The sequence below is a fragment of the Hoplias malabaricus genome, chromosome 7 (genome assembly GCF_029633855.1).
Source record: "Hoplias malabaricus isolate fHopMal1 chromosome 7, fHopMal1.hap1, whole genome shotgun sequence".
NCBI lineage: Eukaryota > Metazoa > Chordata > Actinopteri > Characiformes > Erythrinidae > Hoplias > Hoplias malabaricus.
The window spans coordinates 10,279,762-10,302,652 of NC_089806.1; the positions used below are offsets into that span (position 1 = coordinate 10,279,762).

General features: G+C 39.3%; 2 protein-coding genes across 3 annotated transcripts in view; both read right to left on the reverse strand.

The window, feature by feature from the left end:
- The window catches only part of ppp2r5a (protein phosphatase 2, regulatory subunit B', alpha isoform), a 37,123-nt gene extending 29,685 nt beyond the window's left edge, over nucleotides 1-7,438 (reverse strand). The window contains exons 1-2 of one of the 2 annotated variants that reach the window (XM_066676409.1): nucleotides 7,083-7,438; nucleotides 6,744-6,959 (exon numbers count right to left, since the gene is read on the reverse strand). In XM_066676409.1, coding sequence (XP_066532506.1) covers nucleotides 6,744-6,903 — 160 coding nt within the window. In that variant the 5' untranslated portion in view covers nucleotides 6,904-6,959; nucleotides 7,083-7,438. Of the gene's footprint in view, nucleotides 1-6,743 lie in introns of both variants that reach the window. The other variant, XM_066676410.1, reaches the window with a different exon arrangement.
- Nucleotides 7,439-11,802: 4,364 nt separating this feature from the next.
- Nucleotides 11,803-22,851, reverse strand: dtl (denticleless E3 ubiquitin protein ligase homolog (Drosophila)). The gene is made up of 15 exons (XM_066677432.1): nucleotides 22,674-22,851; nucleotides 21,790-21,915; nucleotides 21,102-21,194; nucleotides 20,942-21,003; nucleotides 19,727-19,847; nucleotides 19,562-19,627; nucleotides 19,121-19,233; nucleotides 18,228-18,301; nucleotides 18,005-18,108; nucleotides 17,000-17,104; nucleotides 14,141-14,253; nucleotides 13,888-13,977; nucleotides 13,610-13,748; nucleotides 12,755-13,407; nucleotides 11,803-12,270 (listed from the first exon to the last, which is right to left on the reverse strand). Exons 1-15 carry the CDS (start codon nucleotides 22,720-22,722, stop codon nucleotides 12,154-12,156), a joined length of 2,025 nt encoding a protein of 674 aa, XP_066533529.1. The 5' UTR covers nucleotides 22,723-22,851; the 3' UTR covers nucleotides 11,803-12,153.
- Nucleotides 22,852-22,891: the final 40 nt, after the last annotated feature.

Below are 22,891 nucleotides of genomic sequence, written 5' to 3' on the forward strand. Positions count from 1 at the left end.
TTATAGTGACACCTAGCGGCCTGTATGTGTCAGAGATTATATGTTTAACCTGTATGAAAAATGGTTGCCCCTATGTGGGACCCACCCCATGGATCATAAACTAGTTCATTCAGGGACTACAAAGAAATTAGAATCTTCATCTAATGTGGATATAGTGCTAAACAAAATGACAAAAATAATTAAAAAACTAAAATGTAATCTTAAATATTTGCTAAACTTGTAAAATGACGTATTGCTCCACTAGGTTATTTTACTATACTTATTCAGTGTTTTTTAACCATGGAAACCAGCAGTGAAGGTGACATGCAGGCAGAGTTTACTTCAGTCAGAGCTGTTATAGAAGGTGGAATTTAGGCCCATTTCAACAGTAGGAGCCTCACCCTAGAAAACTACTCTAAGAATCTTATAACAACATAACATACAAGTACATGAAATACAGTATATAACACACACACACACACACTATAAATGTTTTTTAAATGTGATTTAAACAAAAACTGACATTGAGAAACACGTTACAGTGGCTAGTTAAAGTTGCAGTTTATATATTTATTTATTTTTAAAGACACCATCAGCTTTTTATCTCCATCTGCTGTATTTCTATCACACAGCACGTTACCACGGACAGTAACCGAATTATTAGAACAGCACAGACACAACAAACTTCTTACAAAACACCCGAGTTCAGACGCATAAAACCTGATTTCAACCGCTGATGGAATAAAATTTTATACACATACAAAATATTACATAAATATTGTACACATTTTTAAATTGTATTCAGCACCTCAAACGGAGCATGAAATAATGAAATGACTTAAACGTTAGAGGAATTTTCCACTGGCTGTCTGTTCCCATATCATCAGAGCACGATCAAGCAGAATTCCTCCTTAAAAACACTGACTAGAGCATGCATTGACACTCAGGTTTTAAAAGAAAATCTGCTCAATGATGATAATAATTTAAATAATTTTTCCACTTGTAATCACTTACCGCTTTTGTATATTGTGGAGCTTTAATGAGGCAGGGTTAAGATATTACGCTTTAAATCTGTACTTCAAAGACTAAGTTCAGGATTTTGTTTTCCCCACACCTCTTTTATATTTATCCTCTCCACCACATGTTTTTTGTTTTACTTCTTTAAGCAATTGCTATTGCAGTTTAAAGGTTTTTTATTTTATCATTTGTCCTATGACATACTGGTGCCCTATGAAGTTTATTTCCAATAGGATCCAAAACCAGATGAAGTGGTTACAGAAAATGAATGAATGAATGAAAAATGTTCTAATTTTCTGAGTAAAAGTTAAACATCAAGTTTGACACTTTTACTTTTGAGCCTTTTTAAACATGATTTACTGGCATCTAAGTTTTATCCATCACTTGAAGCATTGTTTAAAGAAAAGTGGGCGGCGGCTTTATTTGATTGCAAAATCCACATTACACACATTGTACACGTGCCTCAGCTGGTTCTGACATAAATGTTACGGTAATGTCTCTTGAGGTGAAATTCTTGTTAGTGAAAAGGCATGTGAGGAGGTTAAATATGTTCTGGTGACTCCATTTACTTTTTTTAAAACCGATACAAACAGGCTCCAACTCCACACAGATACAACCCATAAAGACGACGATTAGGGCAATAAAACAGTGTAGTTTGCTGAATTTTTATATTTTATAATACAAAATTTACACCTTCCTCACCTAACATTTCTTTGAACACAGGTTTTATTTTCCATTAATTATCCTTTAAATCGATGGTCAGTTTCTGACTATAGAGCTCCTACTGTCTGAATACTTATGGGCAGCGGTCAACTCTCAACACAGCAGTGACACTGAAGTGTAAAAACCCCATCAACACACACACGCAAGTGTCAGTGCTGTTCTGAGAATATTCAACTGCACCAATAGTATGTGGAAAACTCTGGTCCTGTGATTAGAGGAAGGGGATGAAATTCAGTCTGTAAATCTTCACCTGTATAGTGTCACCATAAGGAGTTTCTAATAAAGTGGCCAGTGAGAAGTACAAGGTAAATGTTTTTAATAAAAAGGATAAATGGTGTTTCCGTTTTTGTATATAACCCTTGAACATACACAGAACTGTACAAAAGTCAGGCCACCCTTCATTTATTTAACTCCCAGTTCATTCCCAGACTGTAAACATCCAGTTCAAATTTCCACTTGAGATTTGCCATGACCACTAGTTCACTGCCCATGAAGAAAGGGACGCAGAAATGAAATGGTCCCGATTGCTCAAGAGAAGGGAAAGAAAAAGGGGGAAAAGTGTGGTCTGCAGAGTGTCTTCAGAGTGACAAGAATGTATCTGATTGGGCAAGTGTGAACAGAACTGGATATGATCCTCATTAGTGACACTACCAGAGTTGGGTAGTGTAATGTAAATCCTTCCTCCAGGAAAAATATTGTAGCACTTCAAAAAGTAACATTTAAGAAAATTCTTTACCAATTAAATAAAATATTAATGACTTTAAAAAAATTATTAAAGCATTATGTATTAACTTTAAATAAGGATAGTCATAAAACTCCTAATGATCTAGTTCAGAATCTCAATACACCTTTGAAAAAAATATCTAAACAAGCTGAAGAGGCTGCAATTTTGAATTATTAAAAAGGATAGTAAAAGGTTAAAAAAACAACCAAAAAATCAAAACAAATGCAAATACTCAACTTTGGTCAAACCAATGAACAAAAAACTTAGCATGGGATGATACACAGGGGTCAAGGGTCAAAAGCCATAGTGAATTGCAGTGGTGCCCCACTCCTTACCACTCTGCTGGGGGCTATGTGATGACCCCTCCACTCACCCAGCGCACATTTAAAACCCATAATGCACTGTGGCCTACAGGCACAGAGGCTATTATTGCAAGTAAACTCAGATTCCTACGAGTGGCCAGTGTCTTTCCATTACACTCCATATTGCAATGGACTGTAGCTTATGTCAGTCTTAATTTATTATTTTTACATTTCTATAATTACATGCAACAAAGAATTTCTCCTTTTACATCCATTAACATTTAAGGACATATTCTCACTACCAAACCCAGGTGGTGGTCAAATGCGAAAGCTGTATTTGAGCCCTGGAGTGGTCCAAAGACACTCTGGTCTTCCTGAGATCTCTGGTCTGACGTCCCCCTCAAGCAAACCAAGGTACATTCAATTATCACTCCTGGCAGGACTGGTTCATTCTGTAATGTGACCATTTTGGCTTATTATGTGATAGACCGAGTGTCTGTCACAGTGAAATGCCATGTTGTCAGACATCAGTCACTTAAAGAGAACATCTATGATTATGGGCAAATGCTGTTCTCTCTGGTTTGTTTACATTCAGAAGTTCTGTGTCTTTTAAATGTGGAATGGCAGGTTTGATTGAAAAAAAAAATCTGTTGTTTGTACATGACTGAAGTTGAACTTATCTGTAAGTTTTTATTTACTGTTTGAATTACCACAGAAACTGTTTTGTAACTTGTTAGCAATTAGCAAGTTAGCAGTTAGCAATATCCAATATCCTCACCTCTGTTTATGATTTTCAAAGTTTGGAATTCTCCCTCTTGGAGATTTACACCTCTCTAGCTGACAATTAGCACGGAACATAATGTCCTTAGTCAAGTGTGGCCTCCATTTCACATTTAAATAACAATCTTTACTATGGAGATTATACAAGCAGTTTGTGCACAATTACACATCTGTGTCCACAATGGGTGCAGCTTAAAGCAGCTGATATCACTCATTTTGAGGAGTGTCAAAATACTTTTGGACACAGACTGCAGTAAAGCATTAGTCCCAGTACTTGCTGCTTCAGTAAAAGAGAAATCTTCACTGTTTTGCAAAGGCTACATGAATTCAAGGCAAAGTTCATGCATTTGTGATTTGCGACATGCCAGTATTCTGGGAACTATAATTTCTCAAAGCAAACAAACCCGTTCTGCTTGAAAAAGCAGAACAATTTAGACTAAATGTAAGGCAGGTGATTTGGGCAGCCAGCAGTGGCCCAAATACACCTTTAGCGGGATCAGACATTCTTCACAGCGCTAGAAATAAATTAAAATGTTTGCTTTCATTTTAAAATTAGAAGACTTTGATAATTAATCCAAAGGGATTTGAGAATATGATGCCATCTCTACAAAATCACTTACCATAACAGTTATTCTGTATCCTGCAGCATTCCTCAGAAAGAGATAACTTTGGACCATGCATCTGAACTTATTTCAGAAAGCTGGAAACAAAACCAAGAGTTCGTCTAATAGAAGAACTCTAGAGCAGATTAAAATTTTAGTTTCTAGATAAAGTAACCCAGCCAACTTCAGCTTTATGAAACACACTGTCCTGTGCCCTTTAGTAAGGTACCTAATGCCCAGCTGCTCCCCAGGAGCTGGGAATGGCTACCTGCTCAACACTATGTGTGTGTGTGTGGGGTCATTGCATAGATGGGTTAAATGCAGAGGAAAACGATATTGTCCACTGTACAATACCAATACAAGCACAGTGCATTAGCACATGTTTAATAAGATCGCATTCACAGTAAATATTGTTGTGGTTCTGACCGAATTAGACCAAAGTTAAAAGCAGGTCCAAAAACACTGAAGAGGTTGAACACGCCTAGATCAGGCTCAAGTACATTAAAAAGCAGAAAAGGTGGACCTCAAAAGCTGCACAAGACATAACTATCAGTGAATAATGTCTAATATTTTAGTTAGAGCACGTTGTATTTTTCATGCAGACATGGAGTTCTTAGGCAAGCTTGAAAATTTACCCTGGTTCATTGAGACCTATTGAAAGTGAACAACGCGACACACAACACAATGTACCATTGATGAAACACATTTGTACAACGTTTGACAGCAAACCTGACTGAACAATCAAAAACAAAACAAGCTAAATGCCATGTGGCTGGGTTAAGGGTTATCCACCTTACCTACATTCTGCTCCACACCTTAATGTCGCCATCACACTGCTCAAATATTTTCTAGTTTAAATGCCTGAAGACACTTTCTATCAAAAGAGTATTTCTATGAAAAATCAAGTTTCTAAACAGAAATATGAGAAGTGTCTCTTTTCAGAGTTTAAAGAACCCCCACAAAAATTTGTCACAGTGATGAAGGATCTTCCTAGAACTGCAAATCCAACATCAGAACCAGGTAAGGGCCTTGTGGCAGGACGAGAGGAGGAGTTCCCATTGGACCAGCCGGCTGATCAGAGATAAGTCTGGTTTCTCACAGCCTTCTAATGTGTTATTTCCTCAGTAAGCCATTGAAGGAAATGCACTGCCATACGAAAATATGAATGTGGAAATGTTTTCCTGAGCTACACATTTATTAATATTGTTAATTCCCTTTACGCTCACTGCCCTTGTACTCAACCAGGGTTCGATAAGCCTCCTTAAGACATTTAAGCACCTTTGTAAAACTACATTAATGATATATTATTGCATTAGGTGTCATCATCTTTCACATTTCATCATTCCACACTGTGGGGGCAAATCCCACTACCTAAACCACTACTAGTTCAAAGGAGTCACATTTGGTTCCTTAAAGATCCATTGAAATGCACAGCTTGTTTAAATTCTATGCATGTTGCCCCAGTTTTTCTTGAGTTTAACGGTAATACAACTTACTATCAAACACCTCAGCCCTCTGTGAGCTGAGCAGAAAAACATTATATACCTAAATATGCAGAAAATCAAATGTTTCTCTACAAGACATTAAGAGATATGAAAGTTGGAATAAGTCCAAATATATAATAGAGTATTATATGCATTGTGATTTTTGACACAGGCAATTTAAAACGGCTTTTTATTCCTTTTTCATACTAATTTTCACTTAATCCAATGAAACAGGACTAATTATGCAGCTTGTCAGTGACATTTAAATACAGACAATATAAAAATACATCACCCTGCCCAACTCTAAATACCCTTAAGTTTTTATTTATAAAGATTATAAAACTTCCAAATGATGTGAGCCAACTTTTCCAGAAACCAAAATGTTACTTTTACCCAGAAGGTGAGAAATATTCAGTCTTCTGGATTGCTGGAGAGAAGAATTACTGTCCTGCCTTTTACAGCTGGCCCGACTGGTTAAACAAAACACAAAACAAGCTTAATACTGTATACTTGGGTCAAGGGCCATCTAATTCTTGTGGGCAGAGTCCTGTGTTTATCCACTGATGAAGGACTAGAGACAACAGAACACAAACTTTGCGAAAACCAATGAGCTACTGTTTGTCTAACAGAGTGGACAGTGAGTAGACAAAGTGTTTAAAAAGCTCCAGCCGCACTGCTGTGTCTGATCCACTCTGACAAACACAACATGCACTAACACACCAGCACCACTGCAGCTCTGAGAAGGATCCACCACCCAAATCATACCTGCTCTGTGATAGTCTTTAAGGGCTCCTGACCATTATAAAACAGGGTGAAAGGGGCTAACAAAATATGAAGAAGAACAGATGGACTAATCTGTATGTTAAAGCTACAATGAGTGCAGAATATTAGTGCGTGCAAGCAGTGTACAATACCAACAAGACCAGTAATACAGTCCTATTGCTCAATTCTATGTGCAAGTGATCTAAATTAGGTCCTGATTGGAAAATTGAGATAATAATCTGATAAATAATTCAGCCCTAGAAGATAAGAACAATTGAGGAATCGTTTAATAGAGTGTATACTTCGGCATATTATGAAATCCACAAGGCTATGGGTGCAGTATTTTGTGCATCATGCCTTATCTCCTTACCTCTGAGCTGGGGCAAGGCAGAAAGTTCCCCAGGGCTCAGGCTTCCTCCATGAGACCTGAAATGAGCTGACCCCTGGGCTTTCCTCTGCTTCTGGGCTTTTCTCATAGACTTTCTGGTGAAGCCATCCACTTTCTCAGTTGCTGAGATCCCAGATGACATCTTGGCACACAAATACAAGCTGAAGAGTTCCTAGTCTGAAAAGTGTTTCACAGAGCCTACAAACGTGGAGGAGAGCCAAGAATCTGAACTTCAACCCTTGGTGTTAAAGGCCCATAGGAGAAGACAGGAGTGTCACGAATGGGACTCATCCAAGTATAAATACAAATACAAACACAAACCTATGAAGCAAATGGCGCCTAAAGCTTTAAGTTGTAGCCATGATGGGCTTCCTCTACTTCAGGCTCATCCACAGGTTGTCCACGAAGAAAAAGAAAAATAATTAATTGCCTCAAATCTGAGTTTTTTCCAATTTAAAAGCCGTTAAGTCCTCCCATAGTCATCCAGGGCTCACAATGCCACTCATACAAATGGGATTAATATTATTTTTTTCAAGCGCTGAGGAAGAAACTATCGATTATTCCGCGACGTATCTTCGATTTAAATCCACGTACAGGCGAAAACGGGCAAAGAAACGATATACAAACCCGAAAACAAGAGCAAAATCGAGGCAGTAAGTTTTACATTGATACGGAGTCTGACCTTTATGGTGAATGTGCAGCTCAGTGTGGAGTGAATGACAGAAACACAAGCCCCGCCCTCTGCCGCTGTCATTGGTTGTTGCGCGATGGTTGACTGGAAACTCGTCCAATCAGTAGAAAGGATCAACGACGTTCGGACCAATCAGATTCTCGTTCGGTCCTGTTTTACACGCTTGCCTTAATAATTTTGTATTGTTCGTATTTTTTATTCGTATATTTATTCATGTATAACTCGTATTATGAAAGTTTTCTTCCGGTTAGTAGGTTACAAGAGTTAAATGAATAAAAATCACATAGACATATGAATATGCAAATAGTCCCTGTCACTAGATCCACACACTTTTCCTCTCGTCTGCAGCTTGAAAGCTCAATTGATGTGAGTTTAATGATGAACCATGGCTGTCTGAATCCGTCTGAGCCTGGATTTTGGAACACTATAAGTTCAAAGATGACTCCTCAGTCATGCCTTTGACTTCTTATTTCAATTATTATATGTATTCTAGTGAATTAACTAAACAACACAACACAATTTTTTTACAATGTAAAACACTTGATTTTTTTTACTAGAAGGTGTCTTTACAATCTTCAGACATTAATTCATTCATTATCTGTAACCCTTATCCAGTTCAGGGTCACAGTGGGTCCAGAGCCTACCTGGAATCAATGGGCGCAAGGTGGGAATACACCCTGGAGGGGGCGCCAGTCCTTCACAGGGCAACACACACACATTTACTCACTCACACCTACGGACATTTTGAGTCGCCAATCCACCTACCAATGTGTGTTTTTGGACTGTGGGAGGAACCTGGAGCACCCGGAGGAAACCCACGCAGACACAGAGAGAACACACCACACTCTTCACAGACAGTCACCCGGAGGAAACCCATGCAGACACAGGGAGAACACACCACACACCTCACAGACAGACACCAGGAGCGGGAATTGAACCCACAACCTCCAGGCCCCTGGAGCTGTGTGACTGCAACACTAACCTGCTGCACCACTGTGCCTCATCTTCAGACATTCATTACTTTAATTAATACAAACAGGTTCAAGGATTGTGCAGTTTTTTAATCTAGCACATCTAATTCCATTCGTTATTAAATTATTAAGCTTTTCATGAGCTATATGAACTTCATGTTTGAGTAGTTAAACACTAAAATGTGCAGAGAAAATCCCTGGATGCTGGAATCACTTAATGAATAAGTAAATAATATCAGCATTTAATTAGCAAAGTAAATCTAGTCAAATCCTGAAGATATATGAAACCACTAAATAGTCAAATGTGATTCAGTTTTGTAGTGGGCCCGTAATTAAATAATTTTCTCCAGTTATTCTTCCTCACATTGTGATGAAAAATTGTTAAACTGTCTTCTTGTTCCCTGAATCTACCACAGCAAAATTTAAACAAGCAATATTTTGCTGTGCTTTAAGCTCCACTTGCCTCTATTGACCTGCTTTGTTTCTCACAGGAACCCCAAAGAAAACAAAAAATCAGTCAGGTCTCTGCAATACCAGTTTGACTGGATTCTCTGCATCAAAAATAAACTGATCCAGGACCATGCCACAGCTGATAATACACTGTCGCTATCAACTTATTAACAATAGTCTTAAACCTAAGATCACTGTAAAACTCAGATTATATTTGCAGCTCATTTAATTCAGTAATGTTTTCCTGTGGGGCTGATATATTTTGTGTGCCAGTGACCATCTGTCCACACAGCATTTTAAAGGAATTCACTCATTATAAGAAGTGTCTACAAACATTTGAACACACAGTGCACTTGAAGATATTAAGTATGTCACCCCAATGTTTGGTAAAACGTTGAGCTGCCTCAAATCAAATAAGTTACATACAACAAGTGAAAGAGCCCTGTCCAAAGTTGATTAGATTACCCTAAAACTCCTAATTGTGTGGAGTTACCCTGTAACCTCCAACTGTCTTTATTATGGGGTTTCTGACATTAAAAGCCTGCAAAACCCATTTCCAAAAACATGGGGACGTTTGCAGTAACGTCACCTTTACAATAGTGTGACTAGACGTCCTCTTTTACCCGGACATGTCCTCTTTTTTAGACTTAAAAAATGTCCGTCCGGAATTTCACAAACGTCCGGGATTTTGTTTTTCTAGAGCTTACATAGAACTTCGAGAAGTTTCGTTCACAAACTAGTCCCGCCCTCCTCTACTCCGATTGGTTCGCTTGAGTGAGAAGGGGCGTGGTGAAGTAGCCTAAAATCTTCTGATTGGACGGCCTGAGTGTAGAGCTACCGTTATTGGCCGATAACCTTCTCTGTATACATTTAATTGGTCAGTCTGCAGTGCCCCTCCCCCCCCCTCTTTTTCACCATCTCAGATCTGGTCACCCTACTTTACAATTAAGCAATGAAAATACAATGAACATTATTTGCGTCTTCACAAAAAAAAAAGACAAAAAAGTTGTAAAATAGCATTGTTCTGGAAGGTTCTACAATTAGCAGTTAAACTGGTGACACATGAGGTCATCCAGTGTCCAACAAAAGCTTAGTCTTTGCAAACAAGAACGGATTTGTTTCACCATTTTGTGCCAAACTTCATGAGAGAATTTTCAGTCACGTTAAAGACAGCACAAGATGCTGAAGTTTGTAATATCATGAAACAATTCTGGGAGTCAGGTGAAATCTCGGCGTGTACCAAAGGTGGCGCTGCTCAGTGTCTGTGACCATCGAGCCCTCAGGAGGTATTGTGGGGAAACGCTCATGCTACTGTTATGGACATAGTCACATGGGGTCAGTAGTACTTGGGGAAATCATTGTGATCTAACACAATCCAGTGCTACCTGAATCTGTATCTTGCAAAGAGGAGGCTATATATTACTTTTGTGCACTGAGTCAGAAGTCATGGAAAATACAAGCAAACATTTGCATCTGTGATGAAATGGTGGTGCAGTGCCCACTGCATGGATTATTTGCATATGTGAGAATATATTTTGGAGAGACAAATGCTGCTGTCAAAACGTGTTTTCCCAGGAAATCTAATATTAACTCATAGTGTGTGCACTGTCTGCCTCCTATTGATCATATGTGGTGCATCATGAAGGGGATCAAACAACTGTGGCCTTAGACAGTTAAGCAGCTCAAGCTTTGTATGCACATAAAGAACAGGGGGGAAATGATTTAAATCCTACATTGTCTGTAAGCACTTATCCAATTCAGGGTCACCGTGGGTCTGGAGTCTACCTGAAATCACTGGGCAGAAAGCAGGAATGTACTGGAGGGGGTGGCAGTCCCTAACAAGGTGCCACACACACACATTTGGGTAGCAAATTAACCCACCAATGTGTGTTTTTAGATGGTGGAACCCGGAGCAGACACGTGGAGAACATGCCAAACTCCTCACAGACACCTGAAGCAGGACTTGAGTGTAGGATTACAATAAAAGTGTAAATTAAAATATATATGAAGTAACCCATTAATAAACATGTCTTTTGTCTAAGTGATTGGTTTTATTGCATTTTAAGAGTCTCCCAACATCTTTGGAAATTGAGGTTGTGTAGGATATGGGCTTGTATCCCTGCTCTTGTTACTTACATCATATTCAGCTCCATCCTGCCTGATCTTGCTTAAGATTAAAAACTACATTCCCACAGATAGTCTTGAATTCAGCAATCAAACCCTCTGAGAAGACTGCTCAGACCTGTATGAATTACCTGGTGCTGGTTTAGCTTGTCACCCTACTTTATTAGCTTAAAGATGCATTGAAATGCAGAGAAATAAAACTTTCATTCATTCGTTGTCTGTAACCCTTATCCAGTTCAGGGTTGCAGTGGGTCCAGAGCCTACCTGGAATCATTGGGTCCAAGGCAGGAATACACCCTGGAGGGGGCGCCAGTCCTTCACAGGGCAACACACACTCACACATATGGACACTTGAGTCACCAATCCACCTACCAACGTGTTTTTTGGAGCACCCGGAGGAAACCCACGCAGACACAGGAAGAACACACCACACTCCTTCCAGACAATCACCCAGAGGAAATCCACGCGGACACGGGGAAAACACACCAAACTTCTCACAGACAGTCACCAGGAGCGGGACTAGAACCCACAACCTCCAGGTCCCTGGAGCTGTGTGACTGCGACACCTACCTGCTGCGCCACCGTGCCGCTCAAAACTACTTTAATACTGCAAATTCTATTTCTGATATTAAGCAAGCCATCTAAATTCTAAGTTTCCTCTGAATGACCATCTACATTTCCAGGAACATCCGTAGAGAGACATCTTTTCAGATTGTGTCTTAATTTAATTGATTACCACTTATAATCAAACATAGCAACCAATGAAATAAAATATAAAAAATACAAACAGGAGCGCATTATGTACATATTAAAAAGCTAACATCAGAATTCTGTGTTAGTTTTATAATTGCATTTCTGTGAACATTGTTAGAAGGATATATGTGAATTTTTAAAAAAAGGTAAATGTACATTTATATAAAATATATATCAATTTACACAAAAAACAAACTCCCTCTGTATATACTCACTTATAAACAAACGCTAAAAATATACAATATACTGTATGTTTCTCTTTAAAAAAAAATCACTGAGGGAAAAACAGATCCTTTAACTACAGTTTTTCTCCTCAAGAAGCATCAGGACTGGTATTAAAGTCTTTGGACAGTTTTAAAGCCTGAAACTATCTGGAGATAACAAAAAACAAATAACCAGAGTATCATTTCTGAGGAGTTTTATGAAAGTATGAAGAAATCTTTTTCATTGACCGTGGAGAAGTCGTCTTCTCAGCCTGAGGAGAGGAGGTATTCCTCAGAGAACGTGGAGAACCTAAAGTCTGAAACAGAGTAAAAGAGCAACAGTCAATAAAACTGACTGATAATGAATTAATAAACTCTGCATCTGTGCTTGTTTATTATCAGTGTATGAGAGTCTCAGGTGTAGTTAGTCTTTTGACGTTCTGATATTAGCTTTTATAAGGCACGCTCCTTGTTTTCACCAAAATTACATTTTATCTGTGTGGGTAGTGGAACAATAGTGATCCGTGTTTGCTCAACGCTGATTAAAAGTTGTTTGAATGTGTGACTAGTGAAGTCAGATTAGATTTCATTCATAGAGTCAGTAAGGACCTCCCTCACTTTTAGAGGAAACTGGAGAACCCGGAAGAAACCCACACATACAAAGGGAGAACACACCAAACTCCTCACAATCACCCGGAGCAGTTAATAAATCAATCATTTTTCTGTCAGTGTCCCAGGTTCTAAGAATAGTGAGGTTGTGTTGACTTTAAATGCTGACAGAGAAAAAAGTGAAGCACTTACAGAAGTGGACGGTGTCCTGGACTCATGTCTCTTGGACCTGTTGGGGCTCTTGGATAAAGGCACCCCTTTCTGTGCTTGTTTAAGTTTGTGGCTCATTGCAGAAAGCCAGTCAGGTTTGGACGGCAAACTGTTCTCCTTCTCTGCTTGTATAGATGATGCGAGAGGGTCATGTTTGAGCTCTGAATTTTCCTGCTCCTCCTCTTTGCCTTCGGCTGAGAGATGGAGAGCTGTGGCAGACCCTCTGCTTCTCTTGGCATCTGGACACAGCTCTGAGACCCCATCACTGTCATCATGTTGACCCTGGGGGGCATCACTTGTCTCCAGACGGCGTTTTGCTCTGCGCTCTGAGGGAGAGACGTGCTTAGGGCTCTGAGGATATGGGCTCAGGACCTTTCGCAGAGGTGGCGTTGTCCCCTTACCATGGGAACCAGGGGTGCGGGAGATCCATTGCTGGATGGAGGATGGGGTCTGGGGTCTTTTTGGGGTATTCTGCTGGGCAGGGCTGTGTTTATGATCAGAGTCAGAGCTGCTGGATGCAGGAGGTAAATCAGCATGGCTGGAGGGGCAAGACCCAGGCTGAGGTGAAGCCAAACTACCCACGCTGACCATACTGCCACTACGAGCAGGGGTCAACTCCATAGGCTTAATATGACCTGAGTGAGTGGGTTATTGAGAGAGAGAGAGAGAGAGAATTAAAAACTAAATACTCTTAAGATATAATTGGTTTTCATATACGAAAAACAAAATATTGCTCTGAAATTCACACATTTTCAGAGGATCAAATAAAGAGCGATATTCAAATTTAGGGGAAATGAACAGGTAAAAATACATATAATATTCAGAATTATAAGATACCTTTTGGCCTGGATGGAGTTTGTATTTTGCGCCGTGCCCAGCCTACAATGTTCGCTTCACCAACAGAAGATTTCTCTTCTTCCACACCACGATTGAGTCTCCAGATCCTCACAGTGTTGTCATCTGAACAGGTAGCAATCTGCAGAGATTATCAAATATTTAACAATTTTATCAAACATTTTGCCACAGAGATATTTTACTGAATATAAAGTGTGTAACGACAGACCCTTTAAGCAATAAATTAAAACAATCCAGATTTAAAAATGAATGTATTTTACCTTTGTGAAATCTGTGGGGCACCATGTGACTGATGTCACTTCCTGGCAGTGACCCTCCAGCAGCACTGGAGCTTGGGCAGGATCAGAGATCTACAAATAATCCGTTAGAAAACAGTTAGAAAGGCACAATCTGTGATTAATGTTGGAGCAGAAAACATTTTTGTGTAAATGTTTAGACACCCCTTGTTTAATCAGACGGTTAGTTAATCTAATGTACAGTAATGAATGGTTGCTCCTGCCTAACAAACTTCACCTTCCAAATGTAGGCGTGGAAGTCACTGGAGCCGCTGGCCAGGAACTGATCGTCTGGACTCACACTTGACTTCACATAGAATGAAGAGTTACGATGACCACTGAACACAGCAACTAGGAAGACACAAATTGAAATAAACATATGTCATTCAACTTCATTGACATAAGTTGCCATCCTGGTCCACTACAGAGCACTGTTTATTTTATTCTGATCACGTTTTGCAAGCCTCTGGTTGTCCAAGACTCACCGATGGAGAAACCTACTGTAGATTTAATCAAATCAGAATAAATTAAGCTCTGATGTCTTCTTGTGGAAGAGGTATATTAAGAAGTACATATTCACATTGCTGTTGTTGGTAGGACTGGGAGATTAATTGATTCCTTTTTCAATCCCACAGTGGGGAAATTCACAATGACACAGCCACAAAGGGACAGCAAAAGAGGCTAAGATCTTAAGAGATCTAGGAACTGAGAAGGTGAATACAAGTAGCAGTTACATTAAAGGTAAAGTTAAAAATTCACAAGTTCTAAAAATGGAGAACGCACTTCCAACAGCAGGCCTTAACATAATATCACAATATTTCAGGGTATTTTGTCGATAACTATATTCTTGGCGATATGAACAAAATACTTCTGTTAAAAAATTAATTTCAAAAACAGACTACTGTAACAAAAATGTTATATTAATATGAAGTATATTAAATACAGTGGAACCTCTACTAACGATCGCTTTTACTAACGAACTTTCCAAGACACGAACCGGGTATTTGAATATTTTTTGCCTCCACCAACAAACCACGACTCTAGAAACGAACCCGAGCCTCCTCCGAGCCGGAGGCTGGAAATGGCCACTGACCCCAATAGGCGAGTCTCCCAGCGCCCAGACTTGAGTGAGCTTTTAAGATTAGCACATTGTAGCTTTAGCAATTTAGCATTAGTGTAAATAGCAGACATCAAAATTCATGCTAAGTTAAACCGTATCTACGCTTCATCTCCCCACATTCACCGCCTACTCTCCGTTATTCCACCCACCCCCCATCTCCCGTCATACAGCCAGTGCCTGTGTTACTCCACGTCGTCACGTTTCCAAGGTAGCGATGTGTAACCACTTCTTTTTTTATTATTGTTACCACTGTATTTCTTTTTTATTTTTAGTAATGCTACATGTATTTTTTTTTTTACTAATTCAAGAGTGTTGTAAACATATATCAGTGCAAAAGGGTGACTTTCGGGGTGGGGGCTGGAACACATTAATTGCTTGTCCATTACTTTAAATGGGGAAAATTGACTAGAGAAACGAACTTTTTGAGAAAAAAATCAAGTTCATAGGTAGAGGTTCAACTGTATATATTAATAATATTAAAAGGCTTCTTTCATTTATAATATAATACCATGATTTACTGTACATCTGAAGTATTGTAACCTCCACAAGCCACTCCAATTTTTTTGGAGCAAATTTAGCCACTGTGAAGTACGGTGGAAAGTGGCTCAATGACTCAAGTAAAGAACGTACGCCGTATTATGGGTAACTGCATGACGTCATTACGTAAACAAGTCAGAATATCACTATTACCACAATACTGATTATTTTTTTTTTTTCGTTTTAGAAATTATGATATTAAGAAAGATGCGATATGGCACAGCCCTAATTGCCGCTGCCCAATTAAATATGCATCTCCCAAAACAGTAATTTTACAGGCAAAAGGGAAAAAACCCTTAATTTTTAGTGGAAGTGAAGGTAAAAAGATTTTATTCCAAGTAATTTTGGAGCATTTCTAATCTCATCGTATAATTTTCACACAATGTGAAGCACAGCTCAAATTGTTCAAGTGATTCAATGAACTAAAAAAAACCACACAAAAATGGAGATACGTGTTTTAAATTGGACCGCAACAATCTAAATAATGCAAGGTTCAGCTTTGGTCAGCTGTGACGCTCTGCTGCACGCTTATCTTGCTCCGCGGTGATAAGCAGATCAATATCACTATTTTCTGATTGTATTTATTCTAAATTAGTATCAGACAATGTTTGACCCTCATTCAAGGCTGCTGTTACTCTGAGCTAATTGATTGTGCTGCACAGCGGCTGCAACACAGTGTAAATTGAAGCTGTCCCTACATTGAAGTTCTCACGGACTACTAACTATTATCACCAGTAGATTGACCCGAGGAGGATGGGTCACCCCTTGTGAGCCTTGGTTCCTCCCAAGGTTTCTTCATCAGCTGGGGGAGTTTTTCCTTGCCACTGTCGCCCCTGGCTTGCTCACTTGAGGGTTTTACATTTTGTTTTTTACATTTCATGTCAAATCTTGTCTTACTGGAATTCTGTGAAGCCGCTTTGTGACAACATCCGTTGTGAAAAGCGCTATATAAATAAATTTGATTTGATTTAAATTAACTACATATAGAGTGAACGTTGACTACACACAAACCATGTTTACCAAAGAAAAATTAACCTTTTTAATATAAATTACTACAATTAAGCTATACATTTGAAGTGTTTTTCCCCATTCAGCAATTAACCCTCAGGTGCTAGACACTATGAATCACTATGAAGTGAAACTAAAACCAAGTTGCTTGGCAACCGAGGAACCATTAATTTATGGATAGGGAGGATAGATAAAATGCTCATATTTCAAATACAGTTAAAACTGTTACTGGAATTTTAATATCACATCAATATCACACTAAACAAATCCAATAAACCACCCATCTCTAGCTGCCAGCTTGTCAAGTTGTGCCTGTTATCATTATCACTTTAATCACAATAATAATATTGCTGATACTGAATTCAAACACATGGCAGTTCTGGAACATGATGCTCTAGCAGACACTGAACACATGCACAAGCCATTTCCTACCTGGTGTTGTTTTCAGCCCATTAATTTCGAACATGTACACATTGTCATCTGTGCAGTTACAGAAGAGTCTGGAGCCTGTGGAATCTAATGTGAGACTTGAATAGCCTACACAAAAAATAAAAAAAATAAATATCAAACAGGAATTGCCGGTAAACTGACATAATACTGTTACTAAAATATGGCATTCATCAGTTTCAGGAAAGCCATCATAAAATAAGGTGTGCTGTTATACTGAAGTCAGCACAGCTGTGACTTGGAAGTGGGCATGAGGCCGCAGACAAAGTACTGAATAAAGTCCCAGCCACGATGATGTTCTGAATATTCCGCTCCAGTCACAGTCACAAATAAATCTGTAACTGAACTGGAATTGTGCTGTTGCCTAGCAACACAAAATACCTGCATGCTAGCGTGCTACTTTGTGTAAGTCTATGTTTTACTGCAGGACAGTTGCTTTGTATCATGTATATTTTCCAGCCTAATGATTTAAACACTGCCCTAAGCCCAAGTTTGCTATTGATGCTGTATTTCTCTTCTTTTTTGTGATAGTGCTTTATTAACAGTTAACAAAACACCTCTGTACAGTGTTACATATAAATTCCAATGCTGCTAAACTCTGCATCAGCTCATTGAATGAGTTATGTCCTATCAAATTACTACATTGGAAATAACATTGGTACAAACCCATTATATTTAAATGTTAAATACCCAAACATAAGCATGTATAACTACTGTAATTGTTGTTCTGTTCTTTAAAGGGAGATTTCTGTTCTGTTCTGTTCTTTAAAGGGAGATTTCTGAAATAAGTAGCGTGGTACTAATAGTCCCAAATACACCCAAATGACATATATTTTTATAATATATACAGACATACTTTTATAAGAAAAGACACACTTTGCTACAAAGCACTTAATATCATATTTATCATGGAGCAATTTTCTTTTGAATGTGAGATTGAGTTACAATGATTAGGATTAAAAGCTCCATGAGATTTAATACTGTTCATACCTAGTTTACGTGTGCTGGAGCCAGGGTACTTATAAATCTGCAGAGGAGTGGGGTTCTGGTGAAGCGCTGTGTAGTTTTTACGCAAATCCCATATTTTAATCATCCTGCAGAAAAACCAGACAAAACACATGAATCAAAGGAGGGTAGCACTCACGTTAAAGTACTTAAGGTGCTCCTCTAAAACATTTCCCCAACATAAGAAGCATTATATTCAACTCATTACCCGTCCACAGCTCCTGAAGAGATGAGTGTGTTTTCATCACGGAAAAGAACCACTGTCACACCTCTCTGAGAGTCCTACAGAGAAATGACCATTTAAAAAAAGGAAAACATTAAGTATATCAAACTATCCCAGCAATTCATTTTAAATATGCATCCTCTGACAAAAACATTCTGGATAATAGTGATTGCTAACATCGCTTGAGAAGACAAGCTGATGATTCTAAATGATGTCAAAAATAAGATTTACAAATGTGATGCTTTAAGCGAGAGTGAAAGAAGATTTAAGGTTTTTCCATGTTACTTTGCCCCTAAGTGCAAAGCAACAGCCTTAGGAACCCTTCCTCTTACCAGTGTCAGTCCCAAAGAATGCACAGGAAATAGGAATTTATGAAAAGGGATAAGAGGGCGGTGTCGATGCAGGTAGGTGTCGTAGTCACACAGCTCCAGGGACCTGGAGGTTGTGGGTTTGATTCTCGCTCTGGGTGACTGTCTGAGGAGTGTGGGGTGTTCTCCCCATGTCCGCGTGGGTTTCCTCCGGGTGACTGTCTGTGAGGAGTGTGGTGTGTTCTCCCTGTGTCTGCGTGGGTTTCCTCCGGGTGACTGTCTGTGAGGAGTGTGGTGTGTTCTCCCTGTGTCTGCGTGGGTTTCCTCCGGGTGCTCCAGTTTCCTCCCACAGTCCAAAAACACACGTTGGTAGGTTGATTGGCGACGCAAGTGTCCGTAGGTGTGAGTGAATTTGCGAGTGTGAAGGACTGGCGCCCCCTACAGGGTGTATTCCTGCCTTGCGCCCAATGATTCCAGGTAGGCTCTGGACTCACCACGAGCCTGAACTGGATAAGGGTTACAGATAATGGATGGATAGATAAGAGATATGATTCAAGTGTGATTTCTCACCACAGAAGGAGCCATTCCTCTGGATGAAGCACGTTTCTTCTTGGTCTGGGGTGTGTTCCCCTCTGTCTTCATGTGTGCTCCACTGATCTGCTTCACCTGTCTGTAGAAACCATCTACACAAACAAAATGCAAGATATAAATTATTGTGGAAGAATTGATGGAATTGGTTTGGTGCTTTTTTGTGCTTATACACATACTACAAGTATTTTCGTGCAAAACCTGGAATTCAAGAATAATAATGGCTCAATTCATGAAGAATTCAGACCACAAACTAACCAAATAATGATAAAATATATAGATTGTTATAAACAATCTCTGCTTTAGGCTTGCATTTACATTCATTTATAAGCTTGTGTTGTTTTGTTTTTACATTTACCCACTATTCTGGCCCCGTTAGGTATCTTTCATGTTTAAAGACTGCAGCCCAGAGCCCATTCTTACCTTTTTTACTGCACCTTGTATCCCACACCATGATGTTCCCATCTCTGCCTCCAGTGCAGAAAACGGCTGTAGAGAAAAGATATTAAATTATTATTTCATCAAAAAACACACACACATCAAGTAAAACCTCTCAATAAAAGTCTAGAGCTCATAACTGATTCGTACCTTTTTCCTGCTTGGGGAAGGACACTGATTTCAGGCTGCACTGATGACCCTTAAAGCTGCCCAGAAGCTCGTCAGTGGCAACGTCCCACAGGCGAGCTGTCTGATCTCCAGATGCTGTCACCTGCAGAAAAACATATTAAAAATAATAAATAAAAAAAATCTCATTATGCTTATGGCTGATACACAAGATGGGGAAGCTTAGGACCTTCTAGACATGACCATTACTGGCAACCAAAAATTAGAGTATGGACACTTTTGGAAAAAAAAAACATTTTATCAACTGCCTATTGCAAAAAGCAATGTTGAACCCCTCTGTTGTAGGTCGAAAGCAGTGGCTGCTGCGCATATAATCAGTAAACTGGTCAGCAACTGACCACACTGAAATTGTTTGACTGTGGTCGCTAAAAAAAAACACAAGCCACACATGCATCAATAAATCTGCAAGACAAACATTTACAGCAATTCAGACAAACTCTTAACCTCTAGCTGTTTAGACAACGTCTGCTGATTAATCTCCCATAACATACATTCAATCATTCATTATCTGTAACTCTTATCCAGTTCAGGGTTGTGGTGGGTTCAGAGACTACCTGGAATCATTGGGCGCAAGACGGGAACACACCCTGGAGGGGGCGCCAGTCCTTCACAGGGCAACACACACTCACTCACAGCTTTGAGACATCAGTCCACCTAACAGGAGCCCCCGGAGGAAACCCACGCTGACACAGGGAGAACACACCACACTCCTCACAGACAGTCACCCGGAGGAAACCCACGCAGACACAGGGAGAACACACCACACTCCTCACAGACAGTCACTCGGAGTGGGACTTGAACCCACACCCTCCAGGTCTCTGGAGCTGTGTGACTGTGACACTAACCTGCTGCACCACTGTGTCGCCCCATAACATACAGCAGTTTCTAAAATGCTGCCAAAAACCTTGTGATAAACAAAACTTTGTGTTAACTGAAAACAGAGCCTGTGTGGCTGTTTAGTTTCACTGAGATTCCTGTCTCTTGATGTGGTAGAAATATATAAATGGTGAGTTTAGCGAGGAATGATGATTGAAGACTGTACAGGAGACTAATCCAGTGCCCTGTAGCACCAAACACCATCATCTGCCACTGTGTCAGAACGGCTGTGTATTAGTAGTTTTTTTTAATCCACCAAACTATTCCCATAACCTCAAGATCAATTTCAGATTTCGCTCTCACCAAACTGTATGCTCCAGGCACCCAGGCAATATCGAACACTGCATTATCATGAGCAGGCCACTCTGTAAAACAGAAACAACATTTCATCAGTGTTCTCATTCTTAAACTAATCAAACACACAAAACTATCATAAACCTTAGTAAAAAGCTGTCATTTTTACCCTTTCGTACAGAGCTGTGATTTGCTCCAGTGTTGTAAATGCACACAACCCCCTCCTCATTGGCACAAGCCAAAGTGTTGTAATGTCCTGGAGCTACACAAAAGACATACACACAAAAGATTGAACTCAGTTGTTAAATTACTTACAAAGAAACACAGTTCCATTTAAAGTAGGGAAAGTGCCACTTATATTAGGTCAGAACAAAGACTGGTAATATCATTATTGTTATCATATGCCTTTCTGAGTACATCATAGACTGAACATCTGGAAACAATCATTTATTAGTATGTTGTTTATTAGTATTGTTGTTCTTTTGCGGCCAATACAGCGTCAGTTCGTCTTGGGAATGACATATACAAGTCCTGCACAGTGGTCAGAGGGATTTGAAGCCATTCTTCTTGCAGGATAGTGGCCAGGTCTCTACGTGATGCTGGTGGAGGAAAACGTTTCCTGACTCGCTCCTCCAAAACACCCCAAAGTGTCTCAATAATATTTAGATCTGGTGACTGTGCAGTTAATGGAGATTGTCCACCAGGCTGCTCCAATTTAACCATGAAACCTCCCACACTACAATGACAGGTGTTTCAGTTTCATTGTCTAACCCCTGTAGTCAAAATGTGTTAAAATATTTTACAGCTATTTCACTCTGCAAAATACTTGCAGGTACTTTTAATGAGCAAAACCTCACCTGTGGAAAACGTGCATCCAAAAGGAGGCGCGGAGACTTCTGTGTTTCCATATGAAATGTGTTCATCATGACGAGTGCACTGAAATCTCTCCAACAGACATGATAACGGGTACGCGCATCTGTTAGCTGGAGTAAAGTGAAATAAAAATAAATGGTTAGGAAAGAAAGACAGTTCAGATTCAGATCATATACAGCACCTGGTGATAAAACCTATCAGACTATTATATAGATCCCTGGGCAGAGGAGAATATGGAGAATGCTGTAAGGCAAAAAAAGAGTTTCCAAAGCAAAATTACATTCATGGTTTTCACACTATAGTCCTGTTAATAACACATACAGTACCAGTCAAAAGTTTGGATACATCGTCTCATTAGTGGATAGGGCTAGTCACTGTATAGAACTGTGTGACAGCCCCTACCTCTGCACCACATTTCACATACAGAAATGTATACCATGATAAACTGTAAGATTCAGGAGTTGTATTGCCATGTGCATGTTTATTTTTAAAATAGGTTTTATAGAGTGATGTATAATATTTTTATAAGATTAGCCATTACAGTTTCATTTCCTCACAATATACATGTGGTATTGTTTAAACTGTAGTAATACAGATAGTCAGTGTAGCACCCTGTAGTAAAATGATAGTTGTTTACTGTAAGGAGGACAGATCATACAGATTGGTTTAATATTTCCAAAAGGTATATGCCAATTAAACAGGATTTCTAAATCTACAAAAAAATCCTGAATAAATATGACACATTAAATAAATACATAGACACATTAATTACACCGAGGCCCAATATTATTTATCCATAACTTAGTATAATTCTTTAACAACTTGAGAAGAATGAATGGTGTGCCCAGAATAGTATAAATTCACCCACCGTTTGGTCGTTTAATAACTCCTCGGTCAACCACACGCTGAAACAACATTGTTATATAAGACGATCCTCAAAGTCCAAGCTCGCTTTGTATTATTTAATTTTAATGATTGAATTAAACACAACACACTGCTCTTCCCGCGAACTGAGCACAAAGAGACAGGAGCACGAAACTACCCGCCGAATTTACATCACGAGTTCTCATTGGTCGAGAGAAACGG